The sequence below is a fragment of the Mauremys mutica genome, chromosome 16 (genome assembly GCF_020497125.1).
Source record: "Mauremys mutica isolate MM-2020 ecotype Southern chromosome 16, ASM2049712v1, whole genome shotgun sequence".
NCBI lineage: Eukaryota > Metazoa > Chordata > Testudines > Geoemydidae > Mauremys > Mauremys mutica.
In genome coordinates, this window is record NC_059087.1 from 6,238,839 (window position 1) to 6,265,379 (window position 26,541).

The window sequence follows — 26,541 nt, forward strand, 5'->3', positions numbered from 1 at the left end:
AGGCTAAATATATGAAGAGGGGAAAAAATGGTTACCGATGAGTTCAGCTTTGTGAGTCAATGGCTTCGTGGGCTAGTGAGACCCAGACAAGATGTAGCCTGTCCAGCTGGGAGGAGGATCCATCATCTCTCACCTTCAGTAGCCTCTGCTACAGCTGTCTGTTCTTCCAGGACAAATCAATTGTAGCAGCAAAGGGCAGCCACGTCGGGGGTGAAACATAGCAACTATTCAACAGCCCACTGCAACGCTAGCTGAAAATGAACGGAAGGCAGCAGGTTAACAACTGCACTGCAGTAGGCTGGAGTTAAAGCCATAGTAGGCGTGTGGCATAACTGGGTAGCAGGTGGGTGCCCATCAATAAGGATCAGTAACAGGGCATGGGAGGGGTGGAGAGGCGGCATTGTCCCATTCATGGCTCTGGGCGCCAGCGCTGCGCAGCCTCGGGAGGGCTGCCCTAACCTGTGTAGGGCCAGACCAACCCCCAGCAGCCCCAGGATGGGGGAGGCACCAGCCGCCTCCTCAGGGTCTTATGCCAGGCACCTGTGCAGGGCTGAATCTGGCCCAGCGGCAATTTGGATGCGTGGCTGCTTTGTTATGGCCCTTCCCTGCAGCTGTGCCCGTTCATGGTTCTGCAGCCCAGCTAGCAACGTAAATGTGTGTGGTTGGTGAAGCACTCTGGGATCTTCCAGGGTGGAAGGTGCTATCTCAGAGGCAGATCTGGGTGAGTAGATTGATGTATCTCACTGTGCATAGAGATCACCCCCGCTTTATAATGAGGCAAAACAAAACCCTCCTGGAATACTCCTGGAGTCGGGGGAGAGGGATGAAGTTCAAACCCTGGTTCAGATCTGACATTCACTGCACAGAACCTTCTTGATCTGCAGGCCAGATCTTCAGCTGCTGTAAATCAGCGCAGCTCTGTACGTCTGTATAGCCAGAGATCCCTAGCTACCGGAATATATTGCTTCCAGCGTGCTTATCTCGCCCCCAGCAATCCATTGACAAACGCAAGTGTCACTCATTCTGCACAAGCTGCGCAGCACGACTTGTGTCAACATCTTCAAAGTGGCAACCACACAGCCTGCTAGCACTTCGCTAACCTTGAAAACCTCTGTGTCTCACATGTCACACAGTGACAACGAGCTGTTATTCAAGATGAGAGCGAGACAAAGAGAGAGACAACAGGGCTGGGGGCGGCGGAGGTGGCAGCTAACTTACCTATTACAGCCAAAAGTGGGCATGCGTTTATTTTTAAACTGCACTGGGCTGTATTTATTGTTTCAGCGCAGGGCGGCCTGGGGGATTGTCTTTTGAATTCCTCTTGCAGGAACATCAGGGGCCGTGCAAAGCAACTCCGGTGATGGTGAGTAACGCGAGTGGGCAGCTGCGGGAATGGCAGTCTTCTTTACTAGGCGCATCTCTAGCAATCAGTGAGAGAGAGACGCTTTAGTGCCCTAATGGCACACACATGCCTTATAGCTCCTGGTCTAGGGGTATTTAATTCACTGGTGGCTCACAAATAGCAGCAGCAAAGTGGAGGGTTTTTTCTTCTGGGTTAACTGCTGCCCTGTCTTCAAATCAAGAACTAAACGGAGCTTGCAAGATGGGACTGAGCACTTTTTAAGGTCAAATTGGAATTCTTTCCCCTCATCCATGTACCTTCTAGGAAGTACATCTCCAGCGCTCTATTTAAATCTTATTATTATTATTAGTTGTATTTTGTAGTACCTAGGAATACCAGACATGGACCCTCTCCATGGGGTCCCTTATGAATCTGTGATTTTTATTTAAAAGGAAAAGATCATAGCAGATCACGCGTGTCGCTAAGGTAGAAAGGATCAGAAGTTCTCAAGAAGGTAGAAACTGTAACACGTGTGTTGAAACATTTCTTCTTTAAACCACAAGAATCAGAATCAACTAAATTCTGGGTTTCATCTTCTTTGATGTAGGAAAGGGCAGATTTTAGAGCGTTTTAATGTGTAGCCATTGCAGTAACATCATTCTTAACAAAAAGTGTGAAACGGTGATAAAGCTCAGAATAGCTACAGCCATTGCATGAAATCTCCGAGATGTGCTTAACTATCTTTTCCACTCCCAGGGGTCCTGAATGTCTATTGTTACAAGTGGAGATTTCTTTGCTTTTACTTCTCAGCCAAATGTCATTTGAACCTCAGCAGACATCACACTGTAGTGTGGCTAGTCATTTTTCACGTCGCTTCCCCACTAATCAATTTGGTGAGAAGCATGAGGAGCCCAAGAAACTGAGCTCTACCCTACCTTGTGAGAAGAAATAATAACTCCCATCACTAAAGAACAGTATGTACTTTACCCCACACTTCTGAGCTGAGAAACAGCGGATCATTTCAAGAACTAAAGTGCACCAATAGGCAGCAGCAGCCCCTAACTATTCATAAAGATTTGGGAATAAATTCAGGGTACTTTAAATTTATTCCACATTGAAAAATACAGTGAGTTACTGATAGCACGCTTGCATTCCCCTAGGCACCCAAGAAAGCTAAGAAGAGGTCAGAGGGAGCTAATTCCAATGTCTTCTCTATGTTCGAACAAACACAGATCCAGGAATTCAAAGAGGTAGGTGGCCTTTGTTGCAATGACCATGAAGGGTAAAGCCAAGAACCACCAATGGGGGTGGTATCGTCAAACTTTTCCTAAATGCTTTTAGCTTCGGCGATGTTGGATTTGGAACAAGAGTCCTAGAAGCTCATTTAAAAGATAACTGCTTTATTTGGGGGGGGGGGGGGAAATAATTCGACTACATAATCAAATATGGAGTCTTCTCTCAACTTCACGATACTGCACCCCCCGCAGAAGAGTGAGTGACAAGACACGCAAGCCAGCAGCACTGTATCATCTGAGCAAATTCTCATTGGCTGAGCTGTGACTATGAGGCAGGGCATTCTTACCGGGAACTGGTTAACCCTTTCCTGGGTGTCACATGGTTACACATTTTCAGGTCTTAAAAGTTACCCAAGGAGTCTCTTTGGACGTGGTGATAACGCGGGGCCTTCTCTAGCTGAGTGTATCCATGTTCTTCCCACTACGATGACCGAGGACAAGGCAGTGGCCAAAACTGAACTCCGGCATGCCGGGGAGCGTGGGAGCCAGTTGGGGCAGGTGACCTCATGCAAGGGAACTCCCCAACCCCTGTGCTCCACAACGCCGTCTCCTGGCTGATTCCTCCCCCCGCCAGCCCCACTCGCTGGTGCCACAGGACTCTTTGTCACCCTACACAATGTCATCTAACCTTTGGCTGCAGGCAGAGTGGTTAGACAGCTCCAGGCCTACTGGGGAGGCTTCTATTAAACTAGAGAATAGCTACCATGTGGGAGAGAACCTCTCTCCCCCCCACACAACGACTCCTACAGAAGGAATTCTCCTACCTCTAGTGACACCTTAGGGATAATCTCCCACCCCATGGGTCCTGCTCCCTGGCTGAGCTTTTGGACAGGGAGATCTGCTCTCTTCTAGCTGATTGATGGACCTTGCAGCCAATCAGAGAGGCCCATCCCCTGCTAGCATTCTCAGTGCATCTTCTCATGTCATTCTCGTGAGCACAGTTGTCAGCTGGGCTCCGAAGACATTACCAATTGATCACATAGGGTGAGGAGGTTGGGTGGAGACACCTGCTCTGGAAGGGGGGCAGTTTTGGGCAGCTGAGTAATGCCTCAGCCCGCGTCACGCAGCCACTCCCAAAGGGGCTCGGAGAGGAGCCTCCAGCCCTGCACCACTGGGGCCCCTGACAAATGGTGCTGAACAAGAGGGGCTCTTTGGGCCCAGTCCTGAACGCTGCTGGAAGGCCTCGCCTCCGCTCCCACTGGCGTAAATCACTGCGAGAGGCAGGTGCAGGTACAGCTGTGAACAAACGCCGTTAAAGCCGTGGCTTATGTCCCTTGACACACCACAGTTCCTAGCCAGAGGGAGCAATATTACACTCTGGGGGAGCTGTGGGTTATTGTTCATCATGCTGCCATTCCCCTTTCTCCCCTTTCCAGGCATTCACCATCATGGATCAGAACCGGGACGGCTTTATTGACAAGGCAGATCTGAGAGATACGTTTGCTGCAGTGGGTAAGCCTGCACCTTAGAACACCCCTCCTTCCCCCCAGAAAAGGCTTTGATTGTGTTAGACTAATTATTAGAGGAGAAGTCAACGACTCTGCTTTCCATTTCATTCAATCCCTGGTTAATTGGATCTTCCATTTCCTCTGCTCAAAACCATGGGACCCAAAATCATTTCTATTACAAAGAGCAGAATGTTTTACCTTCAGAACATTTTTGATCAGTGTGGATCATTTTTTAGGCTGACGTTGTTAAATAATTTAGGTCCTGGCTAGAGAAAATGGTTATTAAATTAATTAGGGCCCAATTCCGCCAGCCTTACTGCTGCTGAGTAATAAGTTACTCTATGAGTAGTCTTGCTGGATTACGTGATCTATGAGAATTATGTACCTCCTTGGAGAAACATAAGGCCTGGTGTGACAGATCCAAAGAGGATCAGGCTCTGTTTTTGTAGCTCTATGGATGACAATATGCAGATGTTTGGTTCTGTTCATTTTACTGACAAAATGTAGGTGGGAACTAATTCAACAAGTATCATGGTGGAGTTCTGTGATGTTCCCTAGACTCATAGAAATCAGCGCTGGAAATGCCTCAGTCAGTGCAGGATTCTTCCCTATGATACATTTTCTAGTGCTTTGTCTGGTCCAGTTCTCTTTCTCTCCAAGGATGGAGCGTCTACCACTTCCCTGGGGAGACTATTCCCATGGTAAAAAATGCACCTTTTCTATGTCTTTTAACTCATCCATAGGCTCGGTTGTGTATAAAGTGGGCTCATGTACCTTGAGATCTGCATAAAGTTTAATCCCAGGTGATTTGTCTTTTTGTTTCTCGTCTAGGTCGTTTGAATGTAAAAAATGAAGAACTCGATGAAATGATAAAGGAGGCTCCTGGACCAATTAACTTCACCGTATTCCTGAGCATGTTTGGAGAAAAGCTCAAGGGTGAGATGAGGAAGGGGGACGAAATGAGTGGAAGGATGGTCCGGTGGCTGTAACAGCGCTTGTGGGGGCAAGAGATCTGGGCTGTATACCTGGGCTGTGCCACAGACTCCCTGTGTGACTTGGGCAAGTCACTTAACCCTTCTGGGCCACAGTGGCCCATGTGTAAAGCAGGGATAATGCCCCTGCCCTGCCTCACAAGGGCTGCTAAGACTTAGCGTGTTGAGCTCCTCCAAGGGAAGGTGCTAGGAAAGGGCAATGTACATTAAAGCATAAAGCAGCTTTATATGCAGTTGCTCCCCAAGAGCCTGATCCTGCGCTCAGTGGGCACTTTTGCCTGTATTTAAGGGGGCTTTGGCTCAGGGCCTAGGAGTCAAATCACCCTCTTCCCCCCAGACAAGTACAGAAGGTGAAAACGTCCCAGAGCCATTCCCTGGGGTTTCTCCTGCATCCTTCTCTCAGCCTGGTGGGGCAGACAATGGCAAAGACAGGGTGATGGGGTGTTGCCAGTCAAAGGCTCATACACGGGATCTCCCCAGCAATCTGTGCACCTAGGTGTAATGTACACAGCAATTGCTTCTATTCATTTTCAGCCTCCTCTATACTACACTATTCCCAGTTCTGCCCCTAGCCAAGGTTGGGTGACCTTGAGCAAGTCGCCGCTGCTCTGTGCCTCAGTTTCCCCATCTGTCCAATAGCGATAGCAATGCTTCCATCTTTGGGAAGCACCCCGGGGCCTCCAGATGAGACACGCTCGCTAACAGCTGCCCACGCCACTAGTGCCCCACGCTTCGGTGCCACAGACTCCAGGCGTGCTGATGTGAACTATTGTGGCTATTTGCTGCCTAAGTCCTGACAGGTTTTCAGGAGAGGATGTTCCCTAGAGCAGCAGCTTGTCTGTGACTCTGAGTCCCTCCCGCCCAGCAGCCACATCCCCTCACCCATTGTGCAACCTGAGCTATGTGACCTCGGTGCAGAATTCCTTAAGGCCACAGAGCCCCTGGCTCCTCTGAGACTGCCATGCTATAAATACACTGGGTAGATTAGCTAGATATTGGGAGCGGGGAGAGGCAACATGAATGTGCATCTGTTCCTCTCTATGCCATGGTGGTCCTGAAAGCAGGGGGTGAGTAGAGATACGTCAGCCGTTGCTGTGCATGGTGGTGGCAGGACAGGGCACACTGATCTGCAGACGCCTCCCTGCAGGGAATGAGCTTTCTCGCCCACACAGCCTCTGTTTCCCAGGCGATGTCACAGGATCTGCCATCCCCCTCCCCAAAGGGAATGCTACTCTCCGGCGCTGCCCGCTGCAGGGACAATCCCTGCTCCGTGCCAGCAGCGATTGCGTGTGCTCCCCGTTGCAGGTGCTGATCCAGAGGAGACGATCCTGAATGCGTTCAAGGTGTTTGACCCCGAGGGCAAAGGCCTGAAATCTGACTAGTAAGTGCAGAGCAGCGATTGGGGTGTGCATGGGGCCGGGGTGGGGAGAGCTGCTCTGGTTTCCTCACACCGTCCCTCCCTCATTCTGACAACATGCTCTTTCATTTGCAGCATTAAAGAAATGCTGATGACACAGGGAGAGAGGTTCTCCCAGGAAGAGGTATGCATAGGGCTCCTTTTCACCTCCATCCTTATACAGGGTGCACCATTCAGCAATGCCTAGCACTGATCTGTTTACTGCGCAGGCATGGAAAGCAGGCTCAGGCTGTAACAGGTCGGCTTACCGTTCCAGCGTAGAGCACAGGTCCGTGCCTCAGTTTCCTTGCTGTGCCTCAGTTTCCACATTGGTCTGCAGTCTCCCTTTTGTGGCTGGGTGAACTAGTGCTTTGGGCAGGGGGATGAAGCAAGAGCCCTCCCTTATGGGGCAGTCACAAGAGTTCAAATGAAACAGTCCTTCCCCTGCCCTGGACTGAACAGTGCCTCAGTGCTTCCCACAGAGGATTCTCCTCACCTCATGGGGATGGCAGGGGAGCCCATGCCCGGCCTCTACGCTGGGACCCAGCCCTGGGACCCTGCTGCAACCCCAAGATCATCCTGCGACACAATTCCCACTGCCACTTCCTACCACTACCCATACAAATTCTCTCCAGGGCTCACCAAAAAGTCTTCTACAGCCCATTTCTTACCTCTGCTCAGGGTCCTCTCACTGTTCCCCGCAGCCCCCCTGGGCAGCCCCCCCGGGCAGCCCCCCCAGCTCCCCTACTCCGGGTCTTGCCATGTCCCTGGCCGCTCCCACGCTGCCCACAGACAGTCCTTTGATTGTCCGGCCCTCACGTGCTGTGTGGGCTGGGGGCACTGAGCCCAGCTCAGAGCCATGTCATGGGGGTCCATCACATCAGGCCATGGCACAAAGTAACAACAATTAAACGAAGCAAATCAGTCTGTTGCAACAGAGCCCATCTCCCACAGCCTGTCCCACCCTACATCCTGGGGGAGTCTGGGAGCTAAATTTCACAGCAGGCCCCTCTTTCCATAACCAGTCAAACCCAACCCCGTGGATACAAACACCCCCAAAAGGTGAGAATTCAAACCCGGCCCGGATCCACATGTCACCATCTCTGTGATGGCCGGGACCAAGCCATCTCTGAATTGTGTCAAGCAGCACCCAGAGCTGGGCGTGGACCCAACACTGAGCTATAGTGATGAGCGATGGACTCCCATCAGAGCTTCCCGCGGCACCGCGCAGCGCGGTATAGGAGTGGACGGGCAAGAGCCTTCAGTGGAGCTGGGGGTCGGGGCACAGAATTAGTGTAGATCAGGGGCCTTGCAGTTAGGGGAGCGCTAGAGACTTTCCTTTACCTCCCACATTCCCATTGCTCGGTTAACAAGCTAGCGAAATAAGGGCCGGCAGCCACAACGGCAGCCTCCAAGTCCCATCCTGCTTCCAGTGACGCCAATGGCAGAACTTCCAGTGATTTCAAACACCTCCCAGCCCCCTCCTTCAGATCTGTGACCTGAATACCCAACCATTCTCTTGAACCCTCTCCCTTTTGGGCCTGTTTACATTGCAGATCGACCAGATGTTTGCAGCTTTTCCCCCAGACATCACTGGAAATTTAGACTACAGAAACCTCGTCCACATCATCACACATGGAGAAGAGAAGGATTAAGAACCGGGGTTGCGCTAATTCCTCAGGCACAGTAATGGGGATGGTACCTTGCGACGCTTGCCTCTCCCCGTGGGTTTGGCCTTGCTCCCATTCTTGTCTGTTTTACTATGCAGGAAAATCTTACTGTAACTGGGGAAATGCAGACCTGAATTGTGTCCAAATTAAATGATACATTTTGCAGGAGGAAATCCAGCTGCCTACGTCAATAGTGATAAGGGTCTGTAAAATAGATGCTCTGTCTGGGGCAAACACAACCCTGCAGAGCTGCAAGGGGAGGGAGGGAGGGAGGGAGAGTGTGTGTGTGTGTGTGAGAGTGAGAGTGAGAGTGAGTGAGAGAGATATCTCCCCCCAGCTGAGGGCTCAGTGAGCCAGATCTAGACACGGTCACCACCAAAAAATCCCTGCGACTGAATTTCTGAGGACGAGACTCGGTTACAGGGAAGGTGGCAAAGGCTTGTCCGAGGTGGGTTGTGCAGCTCGGGCTAGAGTGGCACATGGTGCTGTCCTCCAGTGATACCGTTCTCAGTTTGCAGATATCAAACAGCAGAAGCCCAGCAGGGAGGAAATGGGCTCATACTGCGTGGCTCGCTGTCAAACTGCCGCTAATCTAATGGTGCACGGTACATCGCTGGCATTAGTAAACTTCTCTTACTGGCCAGCATACGCAGACCACTAAAGCTTCTCTTTCTCTCTCTGTGATGGGGATCATGCAAGGTATGGGGTGCTTAAAAGACAAAATAACTAAGGCTCAGTTGATGGCAATGCAGGGCTACCGTGCCCCCTTTTCCAACAGCTACATGACTACGGCTGTTATGACAAGGTTGCTGCCTTGAGAGCACAAAGACATGCAGTGATTTTACCCTCTCAAACCCACTGGAGCAGGCTCCCTTCATTCACACCCCTCTGGAAAACCCCCGCTTCTGCAAAGCGCACAACACTGCTGTCCCACGTGGCTACGAAACCCTCACCACCCGAAGTGAGAAATCTTTCCAAGCTACCGCCACCTCTCTGGATCTCCCAGGCTAGCAGCCAGGCTGGTTGCTTCCACTTTTGAGCTTTTCTATAGTGATAACAATACCACCTAGTTCTCATACAGAGCTTTTCATGAGTAGATCTCAAAGCACTTTACAAAGGAGGGCAGTATCCTTATCCCCATTTTACAGATGGGGAAACTGAGGCACAGAGCCATGGACATGAGTTGCCTAAGGTCACTCATCAGGCCCGTGGCAGAGCTAGGATTAGAGCCCAGCTGTCCAGAGTCCCACTCAAATGCTTGATCCTCTCCTGCTCTCTAGTTTCCCCCCTTATGTCTAGTTCTCTGGGATTCTCACCAGTGTTTGTCTACAGACAGAATATTTGTTAACTGAAAAAAAAAACCACAGAGATGTTAAAAATCATGGACTAGATCCTCAGCTGGGGTAAATCAGCTCTATTGAATTCAATGGCACTCTACTGATTTACACCAGCCGAGGAGCCAGTCCCATATACTAAGAGGTGAGAGGCAGTCACGGGCCAATAGAAGAATCATCTCAGGTCCGAAACACTTGGAAGTGCAGCATCAACTCAGGCCTCCATCCTTTGATTTATTCTGTGGGGACTTTAAACAGGGGCCTGCCTGCTCTGTGCAGATGTTGAAGAGCCCATGGCAATTTGCTCAGGCAGAGGAGAGGGAGAAGTGAGGTCATGCCCACCTGTGGCCATTAAATGCCCAGGCAGTTAGTGCACCAGCACTTTGCAACACAGAGGACATTAGTCCCAGTGCCGCGGTCAAACTGTTGTGAACTATTGTTAGGCGGCTGCTGCCCTCCTTTCCACCCCAGAAATGGTTGCATTTCACTGTGTGTGATGCCTGCCTATAATCTGTAGAGCTTTGTTTCAAGTTTGTAAAAGGCTTTGGGATCCTGCCGGATGGCAAAGGCTGTTGTAAATACAAGACAGTACTAGCAGTCCAGAGACTTAAAGTTAGCTTTGTTTAAATTAAGCACAGAATCAGATTTTGATTTCTAGTGAATTAAGAACCTATTATTTATACCCAGTGTATTTGCTTTTCCCCGTCTATAAAATTATCCCTCTCTTCTTCTCTTTGTCCAGTGAGATCCCACTAGACTTTTCCTTCTCGAAGTTCTCAATAATCAGGCTGCGCAAACTGCCATGGTCCAAAGGCCAATCAACTGTTTCAAAAGAAATTAGGATTATTAGAGGGGAAAAATCTCTCCAGAGCTTCCGTTAAAGTCCTAACGTCACTGCGCTTGCTGCAAACCCGCACTTTTGGATAACTGTATCAGAAGGCTGCTAATACCATCTCATTAATAATATGCAAATCCAGGGGCCCACGGAGTTTCACCCACTCACATTAGTGTTAAATATGGCCCCAGCTCTGCTATTGCATTTCATTCCCACAGCCATCCGAGTATAACGTTTCTAAGTCCCCAGACTGTCAGAAATGTGCCCACTCTAATAAAGCAGTGAACCAAATCCTGGGTAGGCACTGAGCACATACATCTCCCATTGACACCAGCAGCAACTGCAGGCCCTAGGGAACTCCCTGCATTTGGCCCCATCTTAGAAACTATGGGGCCTGATTCTGTGACTCCATTCCCGTGCTAGAGGCAGGGGTGGAGGTGACTTTTAGCCACCTTTGCTTCCCTATATTTTGGGGCTATAAAGGATCCCGTTTTGTCCCTGGTTTAATTTAGAGCAGCCCCAGGGCTGCTCTTTTGCTTCACTTCTCCTGGCCACTATGAGCCCTGGGAAGCAGAGAACAGCCAGAATGCAGTGCACTCCAGCCATCCCATCACAGGAGCTGGGAGCAGGGCTGGCATAGAGCCCTTATGCCCACCGGGGCAGCCCCCTCCACAGGGGATATTATCGTAGCATCCTTTCCACCTGCGTTAAGGCTTCTTTACGCCAGGGCAATGTAAAAGGGCCTTGGCGTAGTTGAGAACCAGGCCAAGTTAGATCTTTTAGAACAGGCTCCCAAGGGAAGTCGTGAAAGACCCATCACTAGAGCCATTTCAAGCCAGGCTGGATGGAACACAAGCCAAGATGGGAACGTATTGGCAAGTGGGTGCGGGGAGACAGTTATAATCCCAGGAGCCTTTTCCACCTCTGACTGCTATGATCCTGCCATTTGATTCACATTCTCCGTTTTGTTCCCTTTGCAGTCTCCTTGCTCTGCCCCAGCCAGGCCTCTGTGGTTCCATTCCTGTGTGTGATAGGTGGCGTTGGATGCAAGTGAGGCTGGGCGAGATGTGAGTACTTACAGTCCTCTATGTTCTCTGCCATGTGCTCTATGGTAGGGGAAGATGGGGGTAATTTCGCTGCATCTGTACTCTTAAGGAGTCCTGTGCCACCCAAAAATGGATTCAATAAAGGGAGCGAATCCTGCTCTCCCTCGACCTCCTTATAGCGCAGGAAGGATTCAATGAGCAGGAGATCATTGGTTTTCTTTTCTATGATGCCTGTGGGGGACAAGTTGAAACCAGTGACCCCTCAGATTCAGGTGGCCAATTTTCTAATCACACAAAACCGGACACAGCCTGCCTTAGCCACAGGCCCCCTCTGTACCACCGACAGCCCAGTTGATGGTGCCAACCAGAGCCGCCGGGTCCCTTTTCGACCGGGCATTCCAGTCGAAAACTGGATGCTTAGCAACCCTACCCCAGATCCAGGCATACGATACCATCCATTCCGAGACAAACTTCTGGCAAAAGCCCCACTGGGAGGCAGGAACCTGGGTTCTATTTCAAGCTCTTGTGGGACATAGGTTATCACTGGCTAGGTGAGGCCTTGGGTTTGTGGGGCCTCATACAAAACAGACTAGACCCTATGGTTCCCCCCTAGAGACAAGAATAGAACTCAGGAGTCCTGGTCCCCAGGCCTCTGCTCTAACTAGTTGGCAACACTTCTTCCCAGAGCAAAGAACAGAATCCAGGCTCCCCAGACCCACTCCAACCACTGGAGTGCTGTACAAAATAGACCAGACCTCACATTCCCCCCCTAGAGTCAAGAATAAAACTCAGCAGTCCTGATCCCCAAACCCTGCTCCAGCCCCGAGACCCCACATTCCCCTCTAGAGCCAAGAAGAGAACTCACAAGTCCAAGAGCCCCTTGTTCTAGCTACTAGACCCACGTTCACTCCCACCATAAATGTGTGAGTCACTCACTTCTCTCAGTGAGTTTCTCTGAAATAGTTTGGGGTGGGTTTTTTTTGAGCTTTAGGAAAATTCGGGCAAAGGAAAAATAACTAACAACTCACCAAAATACTGCATCAGGTTCAGATCCGTGATCTCCCCACTCTCACCAAGCTGCTCCATTATCTTGGTGTCCTCGCAGTGTATTTGTTTAAACAGAAAGTCCACAGCGGATTTGAGCTGGTCCAGGACCTTGCTGCTCTCTTTACAGGTGTACTCGTATAGATTGGCCTCTTCGGTGGTTTTCTTCAGCTTCTCCTATCAGCACAAAGCAAAGCCATCCCAAGAGTTATCTAGGCTACAGGGCTTGTACCATGTACAAGAGATGGGCCCAAAGCGACCCCCCCCCACAAACTGTGCCCCATCCGAATACCCCAAACTCTGTTTGCAGCTCAGGCCCAATTTCAGTTTAGGGTTGGAGGCTTTGAGGAACATCTCCACACAGAAGGTGAGTGTGAAAGACACTGAGCACAAACCCAGTGTGGAAAGGGTTTGGACTGATCTCATCCCTGCTGTAATTCTACGATGCCATGTGTCTGGGGGGAGTAGCCCCCTCCTGGCAGCCCCTTGAGGATGACAGAATCATAGGACTGGAAGGGAACTTGAGAGGCCTTCTAGTCCAGTCCCCCATTCTCCAGGCAGGACATCACCACCAAGTGTCCCCTGAAAGATCATGGAGCAGGAGATACTCAGTACTCAGGAGACAGGCTAACAACACCCCACTTCCCCCAAGTAATCTCAATAAGCTGGGAGGCCCCAGGTGGCTAGGAAGGGCCATGTGCGGGGAAGAATGAGCCAAGGGCTCCATGAATGGCATAGACTGGGCCTGGGGTGACTGACAGGGCTACACTCGGAGCCCATCTGACTTGGAGGGTGGTCAGGGTTGGTGTGCAGTTCCCAGTCACAAGGTGAGGCCTGCACTCACAGAGCCCGCTCCAGCATCCCGAGCCGGTGGGATTTCAGACAGGGGCTGAGAGAAAGGGCTGGCAAAAGCCAAAGCAGGGTCCTCTGCTCGGCTCAGCCAACCACTGCCCCCTTGGCACACACTGGTATCAGAGCTGACAGGAGGGACGGGAAGGGACACCCATTGTCGTCAAGGAGGCCCTAGAACTAAGGGCGCTGGAAGGGGCAGGGGCTGGATCGGAGGACCCTGAACAGTGGGTCTGCAGCCCTGCCCACTACAGAGCTCTGAGCCCCACTGGGCAGAGGTTTTCAGGGGTGGCCTGGAGCCAAAGGGGCAGAGCAGGACCAATGGAGGGAACTGGCCATTCTCCTCCATAGGAGGGCAGCATTCGGCCTCAGAGGCTGCAGCACTGGCAGTGGAATAGCTCCTTCTGCCAATGCCCATGCAGAGAAATCCCAGTGCCTGGCCAGGCCATGCAGACAGCATCCAAGGCCCAGAATCTAGCCCAGACAGTACATACCGTACAGCCAGGGGGCAAGTCACGGGCTACCGAGGCTCTCCCCGGACAGCTCCTTACCTCCATCTCCTTGAGGCTGGTGTTGCTTTTGTCATCAGCAAACTTCTGTTGGGATTTTAAGTGAAGAATTTCATTCTACATAAAATATAAGCACATAAGACTAATGATCAGGGCTTCCCCACACTGCTGAGCAAACCATATCCTGGGACTTTGTATGTAGTAGCGTCATTGATTCAGCTGTACGCTACCAATGGCAGTGTCCGTGCTATACTCTCAGCGGGGCTGATTACACATAGGGTCTGCTTCCTGCAAGCTTCCCTTCCTGCTCTCATTTACACGGGCTGCCAATGGGCTTGCGTGGGAACAAGCCAGACCAGAGTACGGCTCCTTGTCTTCTTCCACCTTCTGTTAAAATACTCCCTTCCAAAATCAAGCAGGATTTTCTGAAAGCAGCAGCAAGTCCTAGCAGTATTCCCTCCCTGGGTGTTGGAAGAGCAAATGGGAGAAAAGTTCTACTAATCGCAGCAAAAACCATTATTCTGAGCTCACATCACTGCAGCTTGAAAAATGTGGGCCAGTTCGTCAGCTGGTGTAAATCAGTGGGGCACTGCTGAGTTACCCCAGCTGAAAATCTTGTCTTTGGTGGAGGGCCGGAAGCTCAAGGGATCGGTAATCAATCATTCTCTGTAAGGTATCTATCACCTTAGGAGCCAAGTGATTAGAAACACTTTGGGGCACAACCATCTTTTTGTTCTGTGTTTGTACAGCCCCTAGCACAATGGCACATTTGTACAGCACCTGACACACCTCCTAGGCGCTACAGTTATGCAAATAATATATAATAAAAAAGTGCTGCCACCCCAGTGCTATACCCCTAGTGGAAATGCCGGTGCACTCCCTTGGAATGCTTCAACCTGTCTATATTCGTGTCTGTTGTAGTCAACTGGAGGATCAGTAGTCCTAGGATCCAGTAGGACCAGTACCCCTTGGCTTTGTTCCAAAATGTAGTAACCAGCTGAAAATGTTAAACTGGAGAATAAAATCACAAGAGATCACAGACAGCCTCATTGTGCTGTTCAACTCCAAGGTGACACAGGCATTACAAAGTCGGCATATTGGATTTGTGTTAATTGCTTTCAACTGCCAGTCTGCCGGGTGACTAGAACAACCAGCCAATGCCTGACGGAGGTGTTCCACACCTGGAAAGCACAGAGTATAATAGCTCCAAGGCTCATGTGATGCATCATAAAGTTGAAGGAGCTAAGCAGAGTGTGAGTCCCGAATGTTCTATTTTCACCCGCAATGAATACATTGGTTCTTGCACTGGTTGCATGAATTAGCCACTGCTTAGGACATGTTGCCAGTCAGTCAGATCACAGTCACTAGGATATAACTGCTTCCTAGTTAGAAGTCAAGAAAGGAAACATTTTTGGTTAGTAGCCAAGATATTCCTTTCCCACCACTAGGCTTCCCTTATCTCCCAGCTTCCAGGCATAAGTATCAGGGCTGATAAAGTGTTTTCTTCTTTAGTGCCACACAAACAAGAGACAGTATTGGGAGGTAAAGCCTTGGCACTAATTCCTTCATCCCAGGGGACAATTAACTATCACTGACAGGTAACACTGAGACTTCTATCTCTAGGTCACTGGTTCACATCCAGGTCAGAGTAACTGAAAGGTGTTACCAGCTGATGCATGTTTTGGGATATCAGTCCAAACCCCCGGGGAAAACAAGTGTCCATATCACCAAATTCTCTGCTAGACTGACCCCACTGTGGAAGTTTCCACAGAGCAGTGAAGGACCAATTGGGCCATGAGGACAGAACATCCTTCTCTCCCATAAGAGTGGTCCCTCCAGATCTGGGATAAGGCACAGGTAGAGCAGCTGGCACTGCCTATGCTGTACCCTGTTCAGCAGGGGAACACACCTCTTCTTTGCTGCCATCCTAAAAGCTTTCCCAAGTACTAAATCCTCACAGAAGATACATTTTAAAGCCCAGCTTCTGTAGAGAAAGGAAGCCGAAGAGATCAGCTGCTTTGCCACGGGGAGGAATTCTGCTGTGTCCGAACACAGACCATCAGCAGCCTCTCCCTACAGTCCCACTCTCTTTGGCTGTGCAGAAGATGGACCCACCAGCACCCTTCCCCTAAAGATCTCAGCAGCAGAGCCTGGTGGAATAATAATTCTAGGCCCATTCTGCTCAAACACAGGCCAGAGAGTAATAAAGTCCCCATATTTTAAGGGTCCAGCAGGTAACTGCTGGGTATGCTGGGCCACGTTCCTCTCGGCGGCACAGAAGTCAGTGTGGCTGAACTGAGGAGCGTTTGGCCAGCTATTCTCAGCCATGCATCTCTACTAACAGGAGATGCCGTAGCCACTGGGGAAAACCTGAACAGCTGAGTGTTAAGGCCTATCTTGAGTCTCTGGGAGACCCCCGGCCAGCTATGTGCAGTATGGGGCCCAATTTTCTCCTGAAAACAATCCTTTGTAGCAAAGTAAAACCTTTTCTGAAAGGCTTCATGCTTCCACCCTACCCCCGCACCTAACCTGTCCATTTGATGGGTCCCTCCCCAGCTCCCTGTCCTTGGTAGGCTGAGAGTGTCCCATGGAATCCCTTCCAGCTGATCCTGCTTTGATTTAACCAGATTGCACGGAGGCTGCAGTCCGCAGCAGTAATGGACAGCAGGTAAAGCATATGAATTAGAGCATCATGCCATGGCTGCAAGGAGGCCGTGGAACACTCCATTTACCCATCAAACAAGCCAGAGCTTCGACAGTGGGCAAAATAAAATCTGGGGATCCGGGCACTAGGAGCTAGAGTGTGGTGCCTATTCAGTTCGAGTTTGGATTTAATGCAAATGTTATGGCAGGAAGGGAGCCAGGTTCCCAGGCAGGACAGAAATAGCTTTCCACTGACAGAGGTAAAAATACTGCTTTCTACCACCAAACCCTCAAACCCGGGGCCAGACCCTGACGTCCGCCAGCACTCACCTCTCTTGCAACACTCAATGGGAGTCTCGCCCAGGCAAAGCCCTAGGAAGAGCTTCCACGCTTGATCCCTCCCAGTAGAATTTTTTGCACCATTTGCTGTGCCATTTCTGTGCACATTTCCAGTGACCCCCACTAAAAAGAACATCAGGTCGGGTTTGGTCAGCATCTCGTGCAGCAAACACCCTCGGCTCTGCACAGCTGCTGAGCATCACTCTCTTGCAGTACCTCCTCTGGGTACAAGATGGCAGCAATGAGACGATGATTCTGTCTCCTAGACTAGAGTTCTTTTTTTGGATACCCCATTTATGTTCTAAAAGTCACACGCCTGCGGTGGGATCGGCAGCTGAGGCCCTAGCGTGGGCGGCATCAGCTGCAAGAGCGGAAAGAAGAAAACCTCCGTCTAAAAGCAAAACAGCAGCATGAAGGGTGTAGAAAAGCAGCCGGGACTAACCTGAATGTCCTGTGTCTTCTTCTGCAGCCTCTCCATTTCGTTGTTCAACTCGGTGACGTAGCTGAAATACGCAAAGTTCTTCTCCTCTTTCTCGATGAAATCTGCCACCAGCTGGCCAATGTCCCCGTCCTCGCTCAGCTTCAGCAGGCGCATGTAAGCCACCTCGTAGCTCTCAAAGCTTTCGCCTTTGCTCTTTCTGGCCCGCTTGCTCGCCTTGAGGGCTGGAAGAGACCAACAGCAACGCGCAACGGCTGGGGCAGCAAACTACCTCCGTTTCTTGTCATTTCATCCATGCCCATCGCTGGGCAAACTCAAAAGAATTCACCTGAAAACACTGGGGATTAAATTCATGCCCACCTCAAGAAGGCCAACAAAACTGACAGCAGGGCTGGAGAATGGGACATGCCAGAGAGACCCAGGGAGCTGATTTATAGAGACTAAGGGTACATCGACACAGCAGCTGAGAGTTGCAATAGCACTTAAAGATAGCAGTGTGGTTGGGCGCCTCGGGTGAACTCCTGCCCGACACTCTGGCTACGTACCTAGCATGGTGAGCCCAAGCAACTAGCCAGGCCGCCCTGGCCACACTGCTATGTCTTGAGCAGATCTAGCGCGTGTACATCTACCCGGCCTGGGATTACACCTCCCAGCTGCTGTGTAGACATAGAATAAGAAAACCCAGGGTGGCGCACATGGCCCATACGCACCTGCAAGGTAACAGTACAAGTGGAGGATGGCAGGAGAAATGACCTCTGCCCTCAGTCCCATCGATGCCACCTCACTGAATTCAGCTGAGGTGAAGCAATAAATGATTAGCCCCCTAGTGTACACTGAAACTGGAGCCTGTTTCCCCTCCCTCACCAACATCTCTCTCCAGCGCCTCTCTCCCTCCTACTGCCGCAAGGTCCCGTAGAATCACAGAAATGTAGGCCTGGAAGGGACCCCTGACACTGGCTGCCCAGTTACACAGCTCACTGAAGGTTGCCTGGTTTAAATCAGGAGTAGCACCGTGGAAGTCAATGAAGTTATCCTGGAGTGAGTGGAGAATCCAGACCATGGTGTCTCCGTAGCGTGGACCATATCCTAGCTTCCCTAAAGCCAATGGGATTTTTGCCAATGACTTCAGCACTAGCAGGATTTAGTCCTCTGTCCACAGATGCCCAAATGGCCTTTCACATCATCATTACTTTTATGGATAATGCCACCCATTCTGTGGGAGAGGGTAGGGGCTTTCCCTGGTCCCCCACAAGCAGGGGGTTAACCCCAGCTCAGCATCCCCATCCCCTCACACCCAGATTCAGTGCTGGGGTTATCGGAGTAAGAGACACAGGGGTGAGAACCTCTCTGGGAAGGTCAAGACCACGATGGACCCCAATCTGAGAGTGTTCTGTCTTCTTGTTATGAACATTCTCCTCAGCAGACAAGACCCAGCTGACTGTGACCACGAGGTTTTATACTGAGTCACACACCAGCTTCTTCCATATGGAGGATGGGGGGTGGGAGGGTTGTTATCTCATATGGTACCTTCTTCCCTTTTGGCCTGTTCCTCAAAGTCTGAGCGATCCACTAATTTGATGAGCATAAAGGCTTTCAGCTTGGTCTCGTGGTCAAAGACACGCTCCAGTTCCCTGAATTCCACATTATACTGTGCGATGTCTTTGCAGCGCCTTTCCTTCATGGCGGAAATCCGTGCCAGTGCCTCGACCCTAGACCCAGCCAGAAATCACACAACGCGCCCCGTTAACTAGTTAGCCTTGCCTGTGTGACAATCCACACGTATCATTCCAGACACTGGTTCAACAATTAACTAGCAGCATGGACAGACTGTGGCTCCTCAACAGCACAACTCAGGAGAATGGGGTATAGAGTATTTCCCCTTAAGGACGTTGGCTAGACTATAGCCCAGGTTAGTAGTCACCAAGTGTTGTGCCAGCTTAGCTGCTGTTTGGTGGTGCATGGGAAATGACTTGGTGAGGTTCAGTTTCCATAGGACAGAAGTTCACCACCCCATAAACCACCACTGCAATGGGCACTGATAGACCCCCCCCCCAGTCTTAGCTAAGAGGCCAAGTGTTTGATGGGGCCATCCCTACACGGTCCTGGTTGAGGTGCACTGGTAGTGGGCAGTTGGGTGAAGACCACCCCACTCTGCCTGTCCTATGGATGAGCAGAGGAGCTCAGATTCTAGGTCCATCAATCAGGCATCTTTCCTGGGCACTAGAAAACCCATCTAGGCCCACATTTTCACAGTGGATTTTAACTCTGCTTTTGGTGCCCAGCTTTGGACATCTAGGGCCTGATTTTCACAGGTGCTGAGCACCCACAGCTCCAGTTGAAGTCAATGGGAGCTGCCAGAGATCAACCCTTCTGAAAATCAAGTCCCGAGTATTTAATGTTGAGCACCCAGAATCGGTGGGCACTTCTTAAAATCTGATCCTAGGTGGATATTTATTAATGACTAAAATGGGCATTTGTGCCCTGGAGAGCAATACCAAATGTACTGCCAAGAGCTAGCGCGGCCTGTGCCTTTTCCTCTCCCATTTACCGCTGTTCGTATGCTTGGCTGGACTGCTCAATTGCATTCTCCATTGTTTTCTTTTGCTGATCTAGTTTTTTATGAAGTTTTGAATATAAATTGTCAAAAATAGCTTTCTGACATCGCAGGTTTTCAATCTCTTCTCTGAGTGTGGCATTTGTGGTCAGGATGGTGTCGAAATGGACAGTGACCTGGGAAGACAGGTTGCAAATGAAAAGTCTGTAAGGGAGGCAGAACAGGAAGGAGGAGCCCAGCTATTATGGGTCAAACAACATACAACAGGGCTAGGACAAACACAGCCCACGAAAGTCTTAAGTGGGCCCTCTGGCTACCCTTGTTTTAATACGGCAGCGGAGCCCACTGAACCTATAGGAGAGGCCACTTGGATCACGATGGAGCTGGGATCTGTGGCTATTGAAGTCCACCTGCCCTGTATCAAAGATGCTTGGCTTCAATCAGCTTCATTTTGCTGCAAAGTAGGTGTAGCCCTTGGAGCTCCTGGGAAATTGCAAACATTGCTCTTGGATGGACAAGCCTGAAAGAGGCTTGGGTGTGAAATATACCGCAAGAGTGAGTGGGTCAATGAAGTCAGGAAAATTCCTTTGCGTTGCTTGGGTGAACCAGCAGTGCTTGAATTTTTAAATTATCTTGATAATAGAAAAACATCTTGCAAACACTCCACATACAGGTAGCCAGCTAGTCAAGGAGCTGCAGTGCAAAACGTATCAACAGCACGGTCAAGCAATTGCTTACATGGTTTAGGCGATTCTCCAGCATCTGAATCTGCTTTTGCAGCCATTTGCTATCATTCACTTGTTTCACCTTTGCTACAACCAATTTTTGGGTTTTGATCTTTTTTTCCATCTCCATTACCTAAAAAAAAAATAAAAAAATCTATCTTTACATTCTGGATTTTTGTCAGTGTGTTTAGCCCATGTAAATACCCATGTGTTGACCGGAACTACAGTAACCCGTGTCAGTAATAATCTTAAATTTATAGAGCAGCTTTTATCCCAACTGATCCCTCTTCATAGACATTGAAGTACAAACTACAAACAACAGTCACTTTATTTTTATGTCATCACTGAAATACGGCTACCTCTGGGGTGAAACAGCAGCTGTTTAGGGCACAACAGGCACAGCAATACTATGCAACAGAGTAGAACAGAAAATGAAGACTATTTTATCACGATACCTTTTGTGCCATAGTCCACGGGCCACCTACGGTTGGTGGAGCACTTCCTGAAGGTGCATATAATGAAATGTTTGGAGAAATGGGGAGTTGGAAGAAACTCTCAACACAAAGTGGTCAGAAGTGTGAAACAGTTGGAAGATCCCCTGAAACTGACCCCTACCAGCACGATGGTCAATGATGATTCCATATTGACTCACAAGGGAAGGTGCCACCTACTGAGTCTCCCAAATCACTTCTGCAGCATTTGGGTGTTCCTTGGTCTCCTCTAAAAATACTGGTCAGACCCAACTCTGCTGAGCCTATAAGAGCTGAGGATATTTTTATTGTGCGTATTTGGTTGTTTTACTTAAATGTCAAGTCTCAGGGCACATAAATTAATGTAACAAAAAACACTGTTTTTGCCTCTTTTCCAAGAAAAACAATGAGAGCAAGCGTGGGGTAGGGAATATTCCCCAACAAATCCCACACTCCCTTTTCCCCATCCAGACCACCCCCTCAAACCATACTGGTGTATAGGAACACAGGGACCAGAGTCAAACCCAAAGTCACTGGGCAAACTTCCACTGACTGTAACAGGAACAGATTAGGTGGTCCATAATGTCTTCAAATCATGTGGTCTTTTGCTGGAGAGGTGGCATTATATTCCAAGGCCTGAGCTGACACATTTTATATACAAATGCTTCAAACACAAGATTCCCCCGCAAACAAACTGCAGACAGGCCAGATTTTTCCCCCTAAGATTTTAATTATTTGATTCGGGGCTTTAGTCCCTTTGGCTATTTCATGCCATGATATTGCCATTGTGGTGTTCAAACTTATTATGTCATAATCCTTTGAGTTACATTATCAGTTAGAGCAGAAACCTGAAAACGTATAGCCAATTTAGGGTCTGATCCCAAAACACTCACCTGAGTAGTCCTTACTTATGCAAGAAGTCACACTTACTTCATTGGCACTACTCAGGTAAGACTTACTCAGGTGTGTAATGGATGCAGTACCGGGAACCTTGGTAGCAGTGAATTGCTCTTTTGACAAGCTATGAAATGTGATGGCACCTGAAGCTGCACAGCTGCAAAGCAAAGAAAGAGCTACCATCCCAGTTGTGACAGATAGGAGGGCGTCGCTCGTTTTGTGGCTTTGCTAATGTATATCATGTTTATCCATTTAGCTGTTCAGATTCTCTACCTTATCGTCAAGTTCAGCTATCAGGGCTTTTGTTGCTCTAATCAGAGAATCATATTCCTCTTTGGTCTGTAAGAGAAATTTAAGCTCCATACAATTTCTGTCATCTAACATCATATTTCTCTGTGACTTTGTAAGGCTCAAGAGTAATGCAATCTCTTCATGTTCCTGCTTCAGTGAATATATTTCTTTTCTGTAGAAAAATGATAAAAATAATATTTGGCACTTAGCATCTTCAAAGCACCGTGCAAACCATTTAACCCTTGCAATTTCAGCTTCTAGTGAGGGAAAAATTAGTTTAGACAAATTATTTTAAAAGACATTCCCCTCAAGCAAAAAAATTAAGAGTTTTTCCAAAAATGTATACACTTTATAGCCTAATCCAGCTGTCCTCTTGCATTTAAAACTCCCACTGATTTCAAAGGGAGTTCTGCATAAGGAAGGATCTGGACCTAAATAAAGGGTCTCTAATTATTATAAGCAAATAGATTAATTCTGTGAAAGCAGGAAATTCAAAAGGTTATCAAGAGAATAGTATCACATAAAGAACCCAATCCTGTATTTCTTGTGCATTCAATATTCCCAGTGGACGAACCTGGCCTGGAGGGTTGGGCCCAAAGCCCATAAAAGTGTGCTTTTCGGACCTCCAGTATCACGTAGCATGCAAAACACAGAGGGTCATATTCCCAGCTGGTGCACATTGGCATAGTTCTGTTGCAGTCAATGCAGCTACACTGTTTGACACTAGCTGAGGATCTGGCTCAGAGTGATTTTAATGTAACTGCTCCTGGCATAAGTAAGAGCAGAATCAGGCCCACAGAGGACATGTGCGGCCCAAATTTGAAGGTGTCTTTTCTTATTCAGTCGCAGACAAGCAAAATGAAGCTGCCCTTACTCCTGATGGTACATTTCCTGTTGAGCCTTGACACCAAAAGACTTCCGTCTTTCTACCATGATCCGAAACTGCTGCTGCAGCTTCTGGAGCTCGGTCTCAGCCATCTTCTCCTTCTCCTTCTCGGTGAATTCCGAAGGGTCACTCCTGGACTGGGACTCTTTCCACCGCTGGGGAAATGGTACAGTTTTGTCAAAATCTTAATAAGTTGCTTAAGAAAGTTAAATGTTAACACTTAGTGCCTAGGCTATATAAAGTAACACCTTAACATTAACTAGTTCAGCCTCTTAGCCGTGCTGAGAGCTCGGGAAGTAGTCCTACCCCTGTGTTACAGAGGGGAAACTGAGGGACAGAGAGGGCTCTGCTGTGGCTTTAAAAGCCACAACAGCATTAGGGGGTGTCCTGCAGCTGACAGAGGTAGGCAAAAAGTCTGCAGGGTCTCTAGGGAAGCACATGCAGGAGCAGCAATTGCTACACTCTTGTAACGGGTGCAGCATTGTCCGCATGCCTGACTTTAGAAGTTATTGTGTACAGGAGTAGGGTGTGGTCAGGGCTGTGATACCCCCATGGGCTGCCGAACACCACAGGAGGCACTAACACTGCTTCACACCTGGAAGTCCACATCTCAGGAAGCTGGCAGCCCCCAGGACGGGAGCACAAAGATGTGGGGCAGGGACGTGCAGCACCTTCTTCCCCCGGTTCCACAAAGCCACCACAACAACTCGATGACAAAGGATCAGGCCACAGCAGTGCCTGGCTCCCAGGCCACTGCTCTGATCACTAGACAGTCCTTCCCCTCTAAAGCCAGCATTTATTCAGATGAGTTGAAATCCTGGCCCCTGGGAGTTCTGCCACTGACTTCAATGAGGCCAGAGTCTCACCCACGATCTTCTTGACAGTCGTAGGAGACAGTTTGTGCAGTTTTGCTCATAACCTTTCCTCTAGTCTCTGATGTTGGCTTTGGGGATTTTTTACCTGTGAATCCTTCATTGTTTCCTGTTGACGTCAGCCTTCAGTTCTGGGCAGATACTGCGATACGGTAAACGTAGCGAACCCTCCTCCAGAGAAGCTCTGTTCTTAAAGAAAAAAATAGAGAATTGACCGGCTATGTCAGCAGATTCCCTGCACTGATTCGGGATTCAGTCGGTCTCCCCGCCCCAGCACCAAACCCCCTTTATTATCTTTGGCACATGAGCAAATAATCACAGATGGTTGCATGCTGAATAAAAGAAGAACATTTGTAGTGATGTCACTGTGAAACATGTTCCTCCTATCCAGTTTATAATTAGGGGAAGAACAGATGGTTCAAGCATATTCCAATCCATTCAGTATCTGAGTTTCCATAGAAATCATAGAAAGAGCTCATGTCTGCAGAGCAGCTGCATGAACCATACAGTAGGCATGGGGATGAAGGGGTTAAAAGAAGATTGGGGAATCAGATTCTGCCTTCAGCTATGGGCACAGAACTCCTACAAGCCAGTAGGAGACGAGTTGGTGGACGTGAGGGCAGAAGTTAGCCCCAGGATTTCCAATCCCTCTTCAAATACAACCCAGACAGTCATTAGTCATCAGTATGGGATGAATCCTGCCATCCTTCCTCTCCCACTGGCTGCAATGAGAGTTTGCACAAAGTGCAAAGTGCCAGGACTGAAGGCCAGATTAAGCCGGGACCTTTCTGCAGGGGTGCAAAGGAGCCGAGGTACAAGGGGACTTCTCTCCCTTCCCTTGCGGCCTCTGCATCAGGGGCCGACCCTGCACTCTGCTCCTTCCCTACTCCTCCAGGGTCACCTGAAGGGGACAGGGATGAGGTAGGGCCATGAATCTGCCCCCCACTCCACACAACAGGGCTGCAAGTGGCCCTCTGTATGAGATGGCATATAAGGAACACTTCCCTGGCAAGTTCAGGTCAGGGATGCCACCCGGTTACTAGGGCTTGTGCTGAGTGGGACAGCTCTGACTGCCCTTCTTCTGGGATGCTAAATTGTGCTGCTATAGAAGCCCACAGGCTTGCAATTAGGGCCAGATTTTTCAAAGAGCGCCACACATTGGATGCTGAGTGCCCTCTTGGATCAGGGTGCCTAAATGGGACCTGAGCTGCTGTAGAAATCTGTCGCCATTTGTGGGTGCTGAGCACTTGAAAACCTGGCCCTGCGCTCTTTTGAAAATCTGAGCCTGGCAAACAAACCAGAAGTGCTTATGAGAGATCCCTACACAGCAACGGGTCAGTATGCAACACACCCTTTCTGTTCACTACTGTTTGCTCTGTGCAAGGACTATAAGTATATTGTGGTAACTGGAAGGCTCTATCTATGCTCGGATCTTTTACAGATACCCAGGAACCGTTAAAACTTGAGAGTTAATTCAGATTAAGGTAGGTGTAAATATAGAGCACAATCGCTATTCCTGAATCACTCCATATGTAGACAAGCCTTTACACTTAACCCGTAACTTTATTGGTGGGTTTTACATTTTAAAAAAGAGTGCACCTGCTAAAGAAAATTGAAGAAATGAGAAACTATTTGTCCAATAACTTGGTAAAAACCTCAAGGAAGGTAGAACTCTCTGAGCAGTTGTGGATTAAAGTTATTTCAGTATTTACGCACTTGTCTTTGGGATACATGCAGGAGCACACACGCCCACCCACACCCACACCCTCCCGTCCCACTAGTAGAGGAAACTTGTCACAAATCTAAAACTCGGGGCCAGTCCTTGCAGAAAGGGCCTAAAAAACTACCCATTAAAGCTTGGTTTAGCGATAAACTCTCCAATGAAGGGCCAGACCCAAAGCCCACGGGAGTCGATGGGAGTCTTTCTACTGACTTTCGTGGGCTCTGGATCAGATCCGAACACTTTTCTCATGGGATACCATCTTCATACAACCACGGGGCTTCAGAGCGGGCTCGAGTGGGAGGAGGCGGCGGGTTGTCCAGCCTCTGTAAGGGGGGCAATGGTTTCCTGCCCCAGGAAGCTGTTTTTAATCGATGACACTTTAGAGCCAAGGGGAACATCAGCTCCTGCTTTCCGAGCCGGGGCCAGCCGATTCCCCGAGGGAGGGAAAGAAAAGGGCCCCGGCCCCGGCCCCGGCCCACCGCCCCGTGCATCTCCCCGGCCCTGCAGGGGCGGCCCCAGCTGGCAGCCCCCCGCCCCCGCCGGGCCCAGGCCGCCTACGCGGGGTGCGGGAGCCGGGCCCGGCCGCTGCTCTCCTGCGCTCCGCAGCCCGTAACAGAACACGCCGGGCCGGGGGTTCCCCGCTCGAACGGGGCCCCTTTGTGACGCGGCCGCCTGCCATTGGCTGCCCCGGACAGTCGCAGCCCCGGGGGGGGGGGGGCGGGGGACACGCTCCGGTGTCTGCGGGCTCCTGCCCCGCTCCCCCCCCCCCCCGTGCCCCCCGGCCGCTCGCTGCGCGCTCTGACCCCTGCTCGCCAGGGCACAGCTCGCTGCAAAGCGCCTCGGGGGGAGACAGGAGCTGCGGGAGCCCCCGGGTCACGCCTGAGCCCCTGCAGCGACCCTCAGGGCTGCTAGCCCGCAGCCCCGGGCCTCCTCTCCTCTCTG

At 49.9% G+C, this 26,541-nt stretch overlaps 2 protein-coding genes across 8 annotated transcripts; one reads left to right on the forward strand and one right to left on the reverse strand.

Moving 5' to 3' along the window:
- The first annotated feature begins 625 nt into the window (after positions 1-625).
- On the forward strand, positions 626-8,388 carry MYL2 (myosin light chain 2). 3 transcript variants are annotated; one of them, XM_044990168.1, is made up of 8 exons: positions 626-721; positions 1,328-1,363; positions 2,503-2,592; positions 4,014-4,089; positions 4,917-5,021; positions 6,383-6,458; positions 6,570-6,618; positions 8,030-8,388. In XM_044990168.1, the coding sequence occupies exons 1-8, from the start codon at positions 653-655 to the stop codon at positions 8,126-8,128; spliced, it is 600 nt and encodes a 199-aa protein (XP_044846103.1). In that variant the 5' UTR covers positions 626-652; the 3' UTR covers positions 8,129-8,388. The 3 variants fall into 3 exon arrangements, with proteins under 3 accessions (XP_044846103.1, XP_044846105.1, XP_044846104.1); XM_044990170.1 differs by having other exon boundaries at positions 658-721; positions 1,285-1,363; positions 8,030-8,367; XM_044990169.1 differs by lacking the exons at positions 626-721; positions 1,328-1,363 and adding an exon at positions 1,499-1,625 and having other exon boundaries at positions 8,030-8,384.
- A 1,753-nt stretch (positions 8,389-10,141) lies between these two features.
- CCDC63 (coiled-coil domain containing 63) lies at positions 10,142-26,265 on the reverse strand. Of its 5 annotated transcripts, none has more exons than XM_044989521.1 (12): positions 26,158-26,265; positions 23,965-24,060; positions 22,993-23,159; positions 22,101-22,290; positions 20,474-20,593; positions 19,730-19,911; positions 18,709-18,890; positions 17,185-17,405; positions 13,803-13,847; positions 12,387-12,579; positions 11,392-11,589; positions 10,142-10,299 (listed from the first exon to the last, which is right to left on the reverse strand). In XM_044989521.1, exons 2-12 carry the CDS (start codon positions 23,977-23,979, stop codon positions 10,184-10,186), a joined length of 1,629 nt encoding a protein of 542 aa, XP_044845456.1. In that variant the 5' UTR covers positions 23,980-24,060; positions 26,158-26,265; the 3' UTR covers positions 10,142-10,183. The 5 variants fall into 5 exon arrangements, with proteins under 5 accessions (XP_044845456.1, XP_044845452.1, XP_044845454.1 ...); XM_044989517.1 differs by having other exon boundaries at positions 13,803-13,877; XM_044989519.1 differs by having other exon boundaries at positions 13,803-13,877; positions 23,965-24,065; positions 26,158-26,201.
- Positions 26,266-26,541: the final 276 nt, after the last annotated feature.

Bases quoted from the DNA above. Each gene is read 5' to 3' on its own strand.
- MYL2 (XM_044990168.1), top strand. From the start codon at position 653: ATGTGTGTGGTTGGTGAAGCACTCTGGGATCTTCCAGGGTGGAAGGTG. The intron at 1,364-2,502 runs GTGAGTAACGCG...GCATTCCCCTAG, and splicing joins GCAAAGCAACTCCGGTGATG to GCACCCAAGAAAGCTAAGAA. The intron at 2,593-4,013 runs GTAGGTGGCCTT...TCCCCTTTCCAG, and splicing joins AGATCCAGGAATTCAAAGAG to GCATTCACCATCATGGATCA.
- CCDC63 (XM_044989517.1), bottom strand. The intron at 19,912-20,473 runs GTAAGCAATTGC...CTGTCTTCCCAG, and splicing joins TGGAGAATCGCCTAAACCAT to GTCACTGTCCATTTCGACAC. The intron at 10,300-11,391 runs GTAAGTACTCAC...CTTTTGAAACAG, and splicing joins GGCAGAGAACATAGAGGACT to TTGATTGGCCTTTGGACCAT.